This window comes from Heterodontus francisci, chromosome 41, assembly GCF_036365525.1.
Source record: "Heterodontus francisci isolate sHetFra1 chromosome 41, sHetFra1.hap1, whole genome shotgun sequence".
Taxonomy (NCBI): domain Eukaryota; kingdom Metazoa; phylum Chordata; class Chondrichthyes; order Heterodontiformes; family Heterodontidae; genus Heterodontus; species Heterodontus francisci.
Genome location: NC_090411.1, coordinates 14,121,549 through 14,137,026, shown reverse-complemented (window position 1 = coordinate 14,137,026; position 15,478 = coordinate 14,121,549). Strand labels below are relative to the sequence as shown.

Here is a 15,478-nt window from a genome sequence, read left to right as displayed (position 1 = left end):
AAATGGAATTTACCCCCATGTTTGCAGCATGGAGGCATCATGAGCAGAACATTATTGATGCAGTGAGCTGTTGTGATCTAGAACGTGTTGCTTGAAAGAGGATGGAAGCATATTCAATTGTCACTTTCAAAAGGACCAATATTTATCCCTCAATTAAATTCACTCAAAAACTGATATCTAGTTATTGTCACATTGCTGTTTGAGGGAGCTTGCTGTTTGCAAATTGGCTGCCATATTTCCTATATTACAGTGACTACAACTCTAAAGTACTTCATTAAACATGAAAGCAGTTTGGAACATCCTGAGGTCATAAAAGGTGCTATATTAATGCAAATCATTCTTTCCTTTATTAGATAAATACTTGAAGAGGAAAAGCATGCAGGCCTATGCTGATGGAGAAAGAGTGTGGGTCTCGGAAGGATGTGAAGGCATTAGAGAGGGTGCAGTAAAAAATCACAAGAATTGTTTCAGAGATGAGGAACTTCAGTTACATGGATAGGTATGTGAAGCTAGGGGCTAAGAGAAAATGAAGAGATTTGATAGAGGTGTTCAAAATCATAAGGGGTCTGGACAAAGTAGATAGGAAGAAACTGTTCCCATTGGTGGAAGGATTGAGAACTAGAGGACATCGATTTAAGGTAATTGGCAGAAGACCCAATGGGGACATGAGGAAAAACATTTTTACATAGTGAGTGGTTAGGATCTGGAATGCACTGCCTGAGAGTGTGGAGTGGCCTCCAAAAGAGAACTGAATAATGATATGAAAAGAAAAAAAATTGCAGGGCTACAGGAAAAGGCAGGGGAGTGGGACTAGGTGAGTTGCTCTTGCAGAGAGCTGGCGCAGACACAATGGCTAAATGGCCTTCTGTGCTGTAAGCATTCTATGATTCTATGAATTGGATAGCCCTTTCAAAGAGCCAGCATAGGCATAATGGGCCGAATGCAAGATTCTTATATTCCAACTTTTCACAAAATGCTTTGGTCAAAAATAATGAGGCAGGTGCTCCTCCCAGCCGGCTGGCGGCGCTGCTGTTCAGTCCTCCGGCTGACTGGTGATGCTGCTGCACACTCCTCCTTGTCGGCTGGTGGCGCTGCTGTTGGCGCCTCCGGCCACTGTGCGCAGGCGCGGCGGCCTCGGCCTTGCTCGAATCGTGGCGATGGCGGAGGAGCTGAGTGTGGAGCGGCGGGTCGAGGCTGAGGACGAAATCGAGGATGATGATGAGGTGAAAGGGAAAGGCCGGGGGGGAAGCAACCCGAGGCCTGCGTCTGGTCCCGAGTCTTCAATGTGTGTTCCTGGTGCGGGTGCTGTCTGAGCCCGCACTCACTCCAGGGGAGGGATGAGGGATAACGGCGGGGAAGGAGTGTTCCCAGGGGGGAGGGTGGGGTTCCTCGGCGGGGCGGGGGGTGGTGGTGGATGGGGGTTAGCCGGGGGAGGGAGGGTGGATGAGGGTCTCCCGGGGGAGGGAGGGTGGATGAGGGTCTCCCGGGGGAGGGAGGGTGGATGAGGGTCTCCCGGGGGAAGGAGGGTGGATGAGGGTCTTTCGCTGCCCAGACACTGACTCCATTCATCCTGAAGTTGTCAAACTGTTCACAATCTTGGTGTCATTTTTGACCCCAAGTTGCGTTTCCAATATCACATTTGCACCACCACTAACACCACCCACTTCTACCTCTAACATTGCCCTATTCTGCCCCTCTCCTCTTATCTGCTGCTGAAACCCTCATCCATGCCTTTGTTACTTCGAGACTTGACGGTTCTAATGCACTTGTGGCTGCTCTCCCACATTCTACTCTCTGTATATTTGAGGTCAACCAAACCTCTGCTGTCCATGTCCTGACTAGTACCAAGCCCTGTTTACCTATTTCCCCATGTGATCATTGACCTGCATTGGCTCTCAGTTAAGAAACGCCTCAAGCTACTTCATCAATGACCTTCCTTCAGTCATAGGTTCAGAAGTGGGGATGTTCGCTGATGATTGCACAATGTTTAGCACCATTCACAACTCCTCAGATACTGAAGCAGTCCGTATAGAAATGCAGCAAGACCTGGACAATATACAGGCTTGGCCTGATGAGTGGCAAGTAACATTCGTGTCACACAAGTGCCAGGCAATGACCATCTCCAACAAGAGAGTCTAACCATCTTCCCTTGAATTTCAGTGGCATTACCATCGCTGAATCCCCCACTATCAACATCCTGGGGGGTTACTGTTGACCAGAAACTGAATTGGAGCAGGTCAGAGGCTAGGAATCCTGCGGTGAGCAACACACCTCCTGACTCCCCAAAGCCTGTCCACCATCTACAAGGCACAAGTCAGGAGTGTGATGGAATACTCTCCACTTGCCTGGATGGGTGCAGCTCCAACAACACTCAAGAAGCTCGACACCATCCAGGACGAAGCAGCCCGCTTGATTGGCATCCCATCCACCAACATTCACTCCAGCCACCACCGACGCACCGTGGCAGCAGTGTGTACCATCTCCAAGATGCACTGCAGCAACTCACCAAGGCTCCTTAGACGGCACCTTCCAAACCCACGACCACTATCAACTAGAAGGACAAGGGCAGCAAATGTATGGGAACACTGCCACCTGCATGTTTCCCTCCAGGCCACACACCATCCTGACTTGGAACTATATCGCTGTTCCTTCACTGTCACTGGGTCAAAATCCTGGATCTCCCTTCCAGACAGCACTGTGGGTGTCCCTACCCCACATGGACTGCAGTGGTTCAAGAAGGCAGCTCACCACCACCTTCTCAAGGGAATTAGGGATGGTCAATAAATGCTGGCCTAGCCAGCGATGCCCACATCCCATGAATGAATAAAAAAACTTTTAATTCTCCTACTTACTTTCAAGTCCCTTAATGGCCTCGCCCCTCCCTATCTCTGTAATCTCTTCCAGCCTCACAACCCTCCGATAACTGCTCTCATCTAATTCTGGCTTCGAACATCACTAATTTTTATCGCTCCACCACTGGCAGCCAAGGGCTCTGGAATTTCCTCACTAAACCTCTTGACTTTTAAGACACTCCTTGAAACCACCTGGCTTAAGATCTCCTCATGTGACTCAATGTCAAATTTTGTTTGATAATTGTGTGGGCCCTGAAAAGTTGATCAAGTAACGCTTTATACCCAGCTTGCTCTAAGGCAGCTAAAGATAAGCACAGAACTTGCTGAAGTAAGCTAACAGACATGTCGAAGCTTGTGGTTAGGGATATGTGACCATTAGACTAGAGTGTTGAACAAGAATAGATAACGGGAACAGATATAGGGGAATGAACAGTGGTTATTGTAAACAAGTCTGGACTTCTGTCCAGGTGGCTAAATGGCTAATACTTGCCAAAGATGAGATAATGCTTTCAGATTTGTGCAAAACAAGATCATGTAAGTCATGGGTTGAGCAAGGAGCCTTCAAAGAATATATAAGGGTTAACACTGGAGGGTATTCTCGGCGAGAACCCGGGAACAACTCTCGAAGTTAGGACCCTGAGTCTGGAGGCTCAGTGATCAACCGTGACAAGAGACTGATCACCTCTGTGTTGACGGGTAGTATCTTGGACAATAAGTGAGACTTGTACTTATTCAGTGTCTAAATAAAACAGTTGTAAGCATTTGCATGCTTTAAGTGATTTTAGTACTAGTAAAATGAAGTTATACGAGACTTTGGTTTTAGTGTATCTTTGTCCGTCACGTCAGTTGATCCCCTACAGAGAAAAAGCGTCAACAATTGTTTCTGTGAAGCTCATCGGGACATTTTACTACATTCAAGGTGGTTTATAAAAGCAAATTGTTTACAGAGTCTGAGATTATCAATGGTTGATCTCAGAGAAAGCTGCTTATTCCTGCCCCTGTTAACTGTCCATGGCACTGAACAGTTTGGTGCTGGCTGCGTCTGACACAGGGAATGGTCAGTAGGCGGTAGAATAGGTGGCACTCGGCCTCCCAACAAGATCTCACCTTTGTGACAAAGAGCTGCTGGCTCCAGGCTCAGCTTCACCCTCGCTGCTGCCGAGAGGACTTTGCTGTCACTGAATGTTGAGAGTGCCCGTGTCTCAATTCTGGTGCTGCATTGATCTATTTGTCAAAAGATTAATTTGCTGATTTTCTGTGCTTGCAGCTTGATGAATCCCTCTCAGAAAGACTATGGGGTTTGACTGAGATGTTCCCTGAGGGCATGAGAAATGCCTCTGGGCTCGCCGCAGACTGCTCAATGATGCTGGCCAAGAAGATCTACAGGTATGTGACAGTGAGCTGAGGTATCCTGGATTGGCAGGCAATTTGATGAGGTGTCTGGGAATTGCAGGGAATGGGGTGAGGTGTCTGGAAATGGTAGGGAGTGTGGTGAGGTGTCTGGGAATGGCAGGGAGTGTGGTGAGGTGTCTGGAAATGGTAGGGAATGGGGTGAGGTGTCTGGAAATGGTAGGGAGTGTGGTGAGGTGTCTGGGAATGGCAGGGAGTGTGGTGAGGTGTCTGGAAATGGTAGGGAATGGGGTGAGGTGTCTGGGAATGGCAGGGAGTGTGGTGAGGTGTCTGGAAATGGCAGGGAGTGTGGTGAGCTGTCTGGAAATGGTAGGGAATGGGGTGAGGTGTCTGGGAATGGCAGGGAGTGTGGCGAGGTGTCTGGGAAAGGCAGGGACAGTGGCGAGGTGTCTGGAAATGGCAGGGAGTGTGGCGAGGTGTCTGGAAATGGCAGGGAGTGTGGTGAGGTGCCTGGGAAAGGCAGGGAGTGTGGTGAGGTGTTTGGAAATGCTCGGGAGTGTGGTGAGGTGTCTGGAAACGGTAGGGAGTGTGGCGAGGTGTCTGGGAATGGCAGGGAATGTGGCGAGGTGTCTGGAAATAGCAGGGAGTGTGGTGAGGTGTTTGGAAATGCTCGGGAGTGTGGTGAGGTGTCTGGAAACGGTAGGGAGTGTGGCGAGGTGTCTGGAAATGGCAGGGAGTGTGGTGAGGTGTCTGGGAATGGCACGGAATGTGGCGAGGTGTCTGGAAATGGTAGGGAGTGTGGCGAGGTGTCTGGGAATGGCACGGAATGTGGCGAGGTGTCTGGAAATGGTAGGGAGTGTGGCGAGGTGTCTGGGAATGGAAGGGAGTGTGGCGAGGTGTCTGGAAATGGCAGGGAGTGTGGCGAGGTGTCTGGGAATGGCAGGGAGTGTGGCGAGGTGTCTGGGAATGGCAGGGAGTGTGGCGAGGTGTCTGGGAATGGCAGGGAGTGTGGCGAGGTGTCTGGGAATGGCAGGGAGTGTGGCGAGGTGTCTGGGAATGGCAGGGAGTGTGGCGAGGTGTCTGGGAATGGCAGGGAGTGTGATGAGGTGTCTGGGAATGGCAGGGAGTGTGGTGAGGTGTCTGGGAATGGCAGGGAGTGTGGTGAGGTGTCTGGGAATGGCAGGGAGTGTGGTGAGGTGTCTGGGAATGGCAGGGAGTGTGGTGAGGTGTCTGGGAATGGCAGGGAGTGTGGTGAGGTGTCTGGGAATGGCAGGGAGTGTGGTGAGGTGTCTGGGAATGGCAGGGAGTGTGGTGAGGTGTCTGGGAATGGCAGGGAGTGTGGTGAGGTGTCTGGGAATGGCAGGGAGTGTGGTGAGGTGTCTGGGAATGGCAGGGAGTGTGGTGAGGTGTCTGGGAATGGCAGGGAGTGTGGTGAGGTGTCTGGGAATGGCAGGGAGTGTGGTGAGGTGTCTGGGAATGGCAGGGAGTGTGGTGAGGTGTCTGGGAATGGCAGGGAGTGTGGTGAGGTGTCTGGGAATGGCAGGGAGTGTGGTGAGGTGTCTGGGAATGGCAGGGAGTGTGGTGAGGTGTCTGGGAATGGCAGGGAGTGTGGTGAGGTGTCTGGGAATGGCAGGGAGTGTGGTGAGGTGTCTGGGAATGGCAGGGAGTGTGGTGAGGTGTCTGGGAATGGCAGGGAGTGTGGTGAGGTGTCTGGGAATGGCAGGGAGTGTGGTGAGGTGTCTGGGAATGGCAGGGAGTGTGGTGAGGTGTCTGGGAATGGCAGGGAGTGTGGTGAGGTGTCTGGGAATGGCAGGGAGTGTGGTGAGGTGTCTGGGAATGGCAGGGAGTGTGGTGAGGTGTCTGGGAATGGCAGGGAGTGTGGTGAGGTGTCTGGGAATGGCAGGGAGTGTGGTGAGATGTCTGGGAATGGCAGGGAGTGTGGTGAGGTGTCTGGGAATGGCAGGGAGTGTGGTGAGGTGTCTGGGAATGGCAGGGAGTGTGGTGAGGTGTCTGGGAATGGCAGGGAGTGTGGTGAGGTGTCTGGGAATGGCAGGGAGTGTGGTGAGGTGTCTGGGAATGGCAGGGAGTGTGGTGAGGTGTCTGGGAATGGCAGGGAGTGTGGTGAGGTGTCTGGGAATGGCAGGGAGTGTGGTGAGGTGTCTGGGAATGGCAGGGAGTGTGGCGAGGTGTCTGGGAATGGCAGGGAGTGTGGCGAGGTGTCTGGGAATGGCAGGGAGTGTGGCGAGGTGTCTGGGAATGGCAGGGAGTGTGGCGAGGTGTCTGGGAATGGCAGGGAGTGTGGCGAGGTGTCTGGGAATGGCAGGGAGTGTGGCGAGGTGTCTGGAAATGGCAGGGAATGTGGCGAGGTGTCTGGAATGGCAGGGAGTGTGGCGAGGTGTCTGGAATGGCAGGGAGTGTGGCGAGGTGTCTGGGAATGGCAGGGAGTGTGGCGAGGTGTCTGGAAATGGCAGGGAATGTGGCGAGGTGTCTGGAATGGCAGGGAGTGTGGCGAGGTGTCTGGGAATGGCAGGGAGTGTGGCGAGGTGTCTGGGAATGGCAGGGAGTGTGGTGAGGTGTCTGGGAATGGCAGGGAGTGTGGTGAGGTGTCTGGGAATGGCAGGGAGTGTTGTGAGGTGTCTGGAATGGCAGGGAGTGTGGCGAGGTGTCTGGGAATGGCAGGGAGTGTGGTGAGGTGTCTGGGAATGGCAGGGAGTGTGGTGAGGTGTCTGGGAATGGCAGGGAGTGGTGCGGTGAGCTCTTCCCACTGAACGCTTTGTTCTTTGCCGGGAGAATCAGGTGGTTCAGAAAAGAATGTGGGAAATAACTGATCAAAATATACCAAGAGTGATGGTAAACAAGAATTTTGAAAAGTTAAATAGTGTGAGCAAATCAGAATCTGTGAAAAAGGACTTGGTTCATTGCCCAAACAAAAATTATATACACAAATATATGTCATGTAAGGAACAAAACAGGGAGAGGCAGTAAATCTAAATCAGCGTTGATCAACCTTTTCGGGTGGAGGACTACATTACAATTTTTGCTTGGCCCCAGGGGCCAGTGAGCAAATTTCGAAAGATAAAGGCATTAAAAATTTGTCTTACTAGTAAAAACAACAAATGTGCATTTTTGCCAAGAAGCCTTTAATGAGAAGACTAATGTATTGACTTACTTTCTTGTCACTATATTGAAAACTGATTTAGTGACATGCCTTGCATTGTTTTTGTTTGCAGAGGTAGTCAGTGTTTTCTCGCACGCTTGTAGCAATGCATAGTATTCTGGATAGATGTCCGTCTGTCGGGAGTGATCTTGATCTCTCTCTGTCTCTCTCTCTGTTTCCCCCCCTCTTTGTTTTGTCCTCGCTTTCTGTGTCCCACTCCCCCCAGTATTTATTTTATTTAGAGATACAGCACTGAAACAGGCCCTTTGGCCTACCGAGCTTGTGCTGACCAACAAACACCCATTTATACTAATCCTACATTAACCCATATTCCCTACCACATCCCCACCATTCTCCTACCACCTACCTACACTAGGGGCAATTTACAATGGCCAATTTACCTATCAGCCTGCATGTCTTTGGCTGTGGGAGGAAACCGAAGTACCCGGTGGAAACTCATGCGGTCACAGTGAGAACTTGCAAACTCTGCACAGGCAGTACCCAGAACCGAACCCAGGTCGCTGGAGCTGTGGAGCTGTGAGGCTGCGGTGCTAACCACTGTGCCGCCCTTTCTGTCTCGTTGCCCCCTCTATCTGTCTTTCTCCCTGCGTCCCACCCCTCTCCCTGCGTCCCACCCCCCCTCCCTGCGTCCCACCCCCCCTCCCTGCGTCCCACCCCCCATTTACGTCCTCTCTCCTCACTATCCAAGGCCCCAAATACTCCTTTCAGGTGAAGCAGCGATTTACTTGTACTTCTTTCAATTTAGTATACTGTATTCACTGCTCACAATGTGGTCTCCTCTACATTGGGGAGACCAAATGCTGATTGGATGACCGCTTTGCAGAACACCTCCGCTCAGTCCGTAAGCATGACCCTGAGTTTCCGGTTGTTTGCCATTTCAACACACACCCCTGCTCTCATGCTCACATCTCTGTCCAGGGATTGCTGCAGTGTTCTAGTGAACACCAACATAAGCTCGAGGAACAGCATCTCATTTATAGATTAGGCACATTACAGACTGCCAGACTGAACATTGAGTTCAATAATTTCAGAGCATGATGGGCCCCCTATTTTACTTTTTAGTTTTTAAAAAATATTTTCTTGTTTTTTATTTTATCTTAGTTTGTTCAGTTTTCCTACCCACTTTTCTTCATGTTTGTGCTTGTGGCTGTTCAGTTTTCAGTCCATTAACAGCCTATCTGTGCTAATGCTTTGTCTTTCAACACAACATATCGTTTGCCTTTGCTCCATGACCTTCTGGTCTGTTATTCTCTGTGACCTTGTCCTATCTACACCTTCTCCTTTGTTATCTCTTGCCCCACCCCCGCTGTACTTGCTTAAAATCTTTCACATTTCTAATATCTGCTAGTTCTGATGGTCACTGACCTGAAATGTTAACTCTGCTTCTCTCTCCACAGATGCTGCCTGACCTGCTGAGTATTTCCAGCATTTCTTGTTTTATTTCAGATTTCCAGTATTTTGCTTTTATTTGTAGTTTCAGTTTGTTTAAAAACATCGTGCTGTCAGTTTCACAGCTGACAGTTGCTGAAGCAGGAAAGCCGTTCCCAACTGTGGACAGATTTGGGGTTTTCCGGCGGGCTTTTAAAAAAAAAAGTGTCAGCCAACCCTGAATCTGTCCAAAGTTGGGAGGTGAATTCCTGCTTCAGCAGCTGTCAGCTGTGAAACTGACAGCGTGATGTTTTTAAAAAGGCTGCTGTGCAAGAAGAAGACAGGGAAATTTCCCATCTCCAGTCACTGAGCCCTGGGGAGGATGAGGAACGGCCCCAACTACAGTTTGCATCCGCGGGCCAGATGCTGGCTTGTGGGCTGTATGGTAGACAACCCTGATCTAAATGTGCTATTTTGAGAGGGTGCAAGGACAGAGAGACATAGGGATGCATATTCACAAATTTTTGAAGGTGCTGGGGCATGTTGATAAGGTGGTTTGTAAATAGGGGCATTGAAAACAAAAGCCAGGAAGTTATGCTAAATCTTTACAAGTCACTGGTTAGGTCAGTTCTGAGCAGCACACTTTAGGAAGGGCGTCAAGACTTCGGAGATGGTGCAAAAGATGATACCCGGGATGAGGGGCTTCAGTTATGTGGAAAGGTTGGAGAAGCTGGGATTGTTCTCTTTAGAGCAGAGAAGATTCAGGGGAGATTTAATAGAGGTATTCAGAATTGTGAGGGGTTTTGATAGAGCAAGTAGGGAGAAACCTTCCTCTGGCAAGTGGTCAGAGATCATAGATTTAAACTTAGATATGACTAACTTTGAAAGAATGATAGAAATAGAATTAACGTTTCAGGCCAGTTGAGTATAGAAGATTAAGGGTGATGTCAGGAAGCACTTCTTCACACAAAGGCTAGTGGTAATCTGGAACACTGCTTGAAAAGCTGTTGAGGCTGGGAGTGACTTGAAAATTTTAAAACTGAGATTGGGAGATTGTTGATTTCGGTCATGGTTTAAGGGTCATGGAACCAAGGCGGGTAGACGGAGTTAAGATGCAGAGCAGCCATGATGTAACAGGCTCGAGGAGCTAAATGGACTCCTCCTATACCTAATGTCTCAGACACAAGCCTTACATTCCAGGACTTGGCTTTAAATCCAGGTATGACTAGTGGGATGGATGCCTGCTTTGTCTGCTGGATGTGAGGGTTGGCATCGAGACAGTGTGTGGGCAGTGAGGCCATAGCAAAACTAATCATAACACAGCACTAATCAGCAATCTGAGCAACAGAGAGCTCCAGATCTCAGGGGTGCTACAGCTGTCCTGGGCATCTATGAGGCGCTGTGGACCATCAGCAGCAGGAGAATTGTATTCAACCATAATCGGTAACCTCATGATCTGGCTGATTTCCCCCCCCCCACCCTACCATTACCATTAAGCCAAAGGATCAACTCTATATCAGTAAAGAGTGCAGGAGGGCATTTCAGGAGCAGCACCATGATACCTAAAAATGAGGTGTCAACCCAGGACTACTTGCATTGCAAACAGCATGCAGTTGACAGAGCTAAGCAATCCCACAACCAACGGATCAGATCTAAGCTCTGCAGTCCTGCCACATCCAGTTGTGAATGGCGGTGGACAATTATACAACTAACTGGAGGAGGAGGCTGCACAAATATCCCCAACCTCAATGTTGGAGGAGACCAGCACGTCAGTGCAAAAGAAAAGGCTGAAGCACTTGCAGCCATCTTCAGCCAGAAGTGCCAAGTGGATGATCCATCTTGGCCTACTCCTGAAGTCCCCAGCATCACAGATGCCAGTCTTCAGTCAATTCAATTCACTCCACATGATATCAAGAAATGGCTGAAGGCACTGGATACTGCAAAGTCTATGGTCCAGACATTATCCCAGCTGTCGCACTGAAAACTTGTGCTGCAGAACTGGCCGTGCCCCTAATGTGATATTAAGTGGCACTTGCTTAGCAATAACATGCTCACTGATGCTCAGTTTGGGTTCCGCCAGGGCCACTTGGCTCCTGACCTCGTTACAGCCTTGGTACAAAGATGGACAAAAGAGCTGAACTTAAGAAGCGAGATGAGAGTGATTGCCCTTGATATCATGCTAGCATTTGACCGAGTGTGGCATCAAGAAGCCTTAGTAAAATTGTAGTCAATGGAAATCGGGGAAAACTCTTCATTGGTTGGAGTCATACCTAGCACAGAGGAGGAGATTGTGGTTGTTGGAGGTCAATCATCTCAGCTCCAGGACATCACTGCAGGAGCTCCTCAGGGTAGTGTCCTAGGCCCAACCATCTTCAGCTGCTTCATCATTGATCTTCCCTCCATCATAAGGTCAGAACTGAGGATGTTCAGTGATATTGTATAATGTTCAGTACCATTCGCAACTTCTCAGATACTGAAGCAGTCCGTGTCCATATGCAGCAAGACCTGGCTTGGCTGATAAGTGGCAAGTAACATTTGTGCCACACAAGTGCCAGGTAATGACCATCTCCAACAAGGGAGAATCTAACCATCTCCCTTTGACTTTCAACAGTTTTACCATCGCTGAATTGGAGTTACTATTGACCAGAAACTGAACTGGAGCAGCCACATAAATACTGTGGCTTCCAGAGCATGTCAGAGGCTGGGAACTTTGCAGCGAGTAACCCATTTCCTGATTCCCCAAAGCCTGTCCAGCATCTACAAGGCACAACTCAGGAGTGCGATGGAATACTCTCCACTTGCCTGGATGGGTGCAGCTCCAAAAACACTCAAGAAGCTCGCTACCATCCAGGCCAAAGCAATCCGCTTAATCAGCATCCCATCCACCACCTTAAACACCACCGATGCACAGTGGCAGCAGTGTGCACCATCTACAAGATGCAGTGCAGCAACTCACCAAGGCTCCTTCGACAGCACCTTCAAACCTGCGACCCCTTCCACCTAGAAGGTTAAGGGCAGTAGACACGTGGGAGCACTGCCGTCTGCAAGTTCCCCTCCAAGTCATACACCATCCTGACTTGGAAATATATCGCTGTTTCGTCACTGTCGCTGGGTCAAGAATCCTGGAACTCCCTTCCTAATACACTGGTGTACCTACGCCACATGGACTGTAGCGGTTCAAGAAGGCAGCTCACTACCACCTCCTCAAGGGCAATTAGCAATGTGCAACAAATGCTGGCATAGCCAGTGATACCCACATCCCATGAAAATAATTTTTAAAAAGTATTTGATAGGACAGTGTAGAGGCAACTTTACTCTAACCCATGCTGTACCTGCCCTGGAAGGGTTTGATAAAGATAGTGTAGAGGGTGGTTTACTCTGTATCTAACCCTGTGCTGTAGTTGCCCTGGGAGTGTTTGATGGGCACAGGGTAGAGGGAGCTTTACTCTGTAATTTACCTGCCCTGGAAGAGGACAGCCACAGTATTTAGGAATAATTGAAAGTTTATTGCTGGGATTTCCCCAGTGAAGTTATTCTGCATTTTAAGTAGTTGTTTGAATCTAAAGTCGGGGACCTGGATCAACTTTCACACTTTATGTCATAGAGCCAGTCACTTGGTGAGTTTTCCTACTGTCAGACTGTCCTGTGTTCTTTCATCAGAGATGCTCGTGGCATCAGACCCTGTAGCCCAGCCCTGGGCTCTGCCAGTGGATCAGACCCATGTCATCAGGCCCTGTACCTCAATCCTTTCATGATGTGTGCAATAGAGATGTTGTCTGCTGATCTCATTGTAGGGGAACTGGTGTCTGCCGCGATCAGTGTGCGGGCAGACGGCGTCCGTCGTGCTTGCCCTGAGGGCAGACGGCGTCTGCTGTGCTCGGTGTCAGGATAGATGGTGTCTTTGGTGCTGTGTGCAGTGGCAGTTGATTTGGTATTTACCTAGGTGTGTGTGTGTTTTTACAGTTTTACCCGTTCGGCCCTGTGGGTGGGAACAACTTCTTTCATGATCCTGGTCCTGCCGGTGGTGTTTGAAACTGAGAAACTACAACTGGAGCAACAGCAAATCCAGCAACAGAGACAGGTACGAAGTGGGTCTGGGAAATGGGCACAGGGAGAGTGAGTGAGGAGTGGGCACAGAGAGGGTGAGTGGGGAATGGGCACAGAGAGAGTGAGTGGGGAATGGGCACAGGAAGAGTGAGTGAGAGAGAAGTGGGCACGGAGAGGGGGTGGGGGATGGACATGGAGTGGGGGTGGGCACAGGGAGAGAAGTTGGTGTATGGGCAGAGTGGAGTTGGGCTTTGGGCACGGAGAGGGGGAGCTGGGGATGTAATTCTGGGGAATGGACAGAGGCGATTGCAGCAGATGGGGTGGGTGTTGCCGCGAGGACGGTTTGCTATTTTTCTGTATGGTTTAATTTCTGTTCTCCTAATTTGATTAATTTTCTCCCAGATTCTGTTGGGCCCGAATACAGGAATGTCTGGCGGAATACCAGGATTGCTGCCACCACCAGTTCCAGGGAAAATATAATGGATTGGATGCTCTGAGTGAGAACTGCTGATGGAGCAGGGGGAGGGGGTTATGGGATTGATGTACTTTTGGATGGGGAGGGGACTTGGCACTGTGAACAGCTGCTGTGTCAGCTCATCGCCAGCGAGTTAATCCTCAGTGTTCACCTCAGGACCAATCGGACAGCAAGATAGACTAACCATCCCATCTGTGAACAGTCAACTGGTCAGAAGGGTTGTGTGGTGGGAAGAATCTGAACTAAAATCTGCTGGATAGTAATGTGGGGGGGGGGGGGGGGAGGGGGGAGGGGCAGCTTGATTGATTTTCAGCCCCCTTTTACTAATGAACTGCAACTTGCCTGAGTCACAGGCACCATTTGTTTGAGTCATTTCTTCAGAAACTTTGGGCACCAGTTATGAGAGCGTGGAATTAATTTTTGCCAGATTGGCAGCTCAGGTCTAAGAGACTGCTCTGTGCGAGTGTAGTCCAGGGGAGGGGTATGAGGGACTGCTGTGTGCCAGTGGAGTCCAGTGGAGGGGTTTGAGGGACTGCTGTGTGCCAGTGGAGGGGTTTGAGGGACTGCTGTGTGCCAGTGGAGTCCAGTGGAGGGGTTTGTGGGACTGCTGTGTGCCAGTGGAGGGGTGTGAGGGACTGCTGTGTGCCAGTGTAGTCCAGTGGTGGGGTGTGAAGGACTGCTCGGTGCCTGTGTAGTCCAGTGGAGGGGTGTGAAGGACTGCTCGGTGCCTGTGTAGTCCAGTGGAGGGGTGTGAAGGACTGCTTGGTGCCTGTGTAGTCCAGTGGAGGGGTTTGAGGGACTGCTGTGTGCCAGTGGAGTCCAGTGGAGGGGTTTGTGGGACTGCTGTGTGCCAGTGGAGGGGTGTGAGGGACTGCTGTGTGCCAGTGTAGTCCAGTGGTGGGGTGTGAAGGACTGCTCGGTGCCTGTGTAGTCCAGTGGAGGGGTGTGAAGGACTGCTCGGTGCCTGTGTAGTCCAGTGGAGGGGTGTGAAGGACTGCTTGGTGCCTGTGTAGTCCAGTGGAGGGGTTTGAGGAACTGCTGTGTGCCAGTGCAGTCCAGTGGAGGGGTGTCCATCCGTCAGTCTGTGCCCCCCCCCACCCCTCAGCTGACAGAATGGGCGGGAGTTGCAGTTTTGCGGGCATCTTGACCTGCGCTGGTTCTTGTATATAGAGACAGTGTTATTGCCTGTGGTGATTGATAGGCATGTCTGTGGCTCAGGTCTGGTGAGACCAGTGGCACACATTGCCCCCAGAACCCTGGCAGAGGGCCAGCATTTCACCAAGGTAAGAGACGTGCCAGCCTGATCTGTCCCTTCAAACCTGGGAGATGGGTGGCCCACAGGCTGATTAGCAAACCTGGTGCTCACTGGGTTCTAGTGTGACGTGAGCTGGTAACCTGGCCAGTTGGATCACTTTACATTCTGTTGGGTTTGGAAGCCCAAGTGATTGCACTTCAGTGAATTTACCTGAGACTGGGGCGACCTGCCGCTGGGGAACCCTCCACCACACGTCACATTGAGATGAGATCAGTTTGAACACGCAGCCTGCAGAAATGGTGAAAGGTGACAGTTGTGCTGTTTGACTTGTACATGTGGTTAATAAACGCTTGATGCTTGATTGTGAGGGATTTAATCTGCCTGATAAAAGAGGGGAACAAGCTCTGGCAGCAGTCAGGCCCAGCTGCTCCATGCAGCTGTTCAGGTCCTGAGCTTCCAGCATGGAGGTCACAAATTTGAATTCTGCCACAGCCACTGTAAAATACGATTCATAAAATCTAGTGATTTTTGGGTTGGCACCAGCCAAATTGTTTTAAAAATCCAACTGGATCACTCGTGTCCTTCAGGGAAGAGAAGCTGCCACCTCTGCCCAGTCTGGCCTACACGTAATTCCAATACCATGCTGTGAATGCAAAGCCTTTCTGAAGGGGCTGAGCAGGTTAAGTAAAGAGATATTAATAAGGATCATTCATGGCACAGGCCCACAAGGGATGGAGCAAGGCTCACTTGCCTGGTCGAGCCTATAAGCATAATTGGATAGGCAGTAACCTGATTTTAGGTGCTGGGGTATCAAGTCTGAAATTGGGGTCCGAACGCAGCCCAGAACGATGGGATGAAGGTCAGTCTCACTGCTGGCTGCACATGCCCAGTGTGGGCACTTTTGGCTGAGCTGCCAGTGGCCAGAAGTCCACAGTGCCTTCAATTCTGACCAG

The 15,478-nt window shown here is 50.3% G+C and overlaps 1 protein-coding gene across 1 annotated transcript; it reads left to right on the top strand.

Annotated features, from left to right (window-relative positions):
* Positions 1-1,112: 1,112 nt before the first annotated feature.
* Positions 1,113-14,886, top strand: tomm22 (translocase of outer mitochondrial membrane 22 homolog (yeast)). The gene is made up of 4 exons (XM_068019334.1): positions 1,113-1,223; positions 4,120-4,238; positions 12,712-12,829; positions 13,198-14,886. The coding sequence occupies exons 1-4, from the start codon at positions 1,158-1,160 to the stop codon at positions 13,273-13,275; spliced, it is 381 nt and encodes a 126-aa protein (XP_067875435.1). The 5' UTR covers positions 1,113-1,157; the 3' UTR covers positions 13,276-14,886.
* The last annotated feature ends 592 nt before the right edge of the window (positions 14,887-15,478 follow it).

Bases quoted from the DNA above. Each gene is read 5' to 3' on its own strand.
- tomm22 (XM_068019334.1), top strand. From the start codon at position 1,158: ATGGCGGAGGAGCTGAGTGTGGAGCGGCGGGTCGAGGCTGAGGACGAA. The intron at 1,224-4,119 runs GTGAAAGGGAAA...CTGTGCTTGCAG, and splicing joins AAATCGAGGATGATGATGAG to CTTGATGAATCCCTCTCAGA. The intron at 12,830-13,197 runs GTACGAAGTGGG...ATTTTCTCCCAG, and splicing joins AAATCCAGCAACAGAGACAG to ATTCTGTTGGGCCCGAATAC.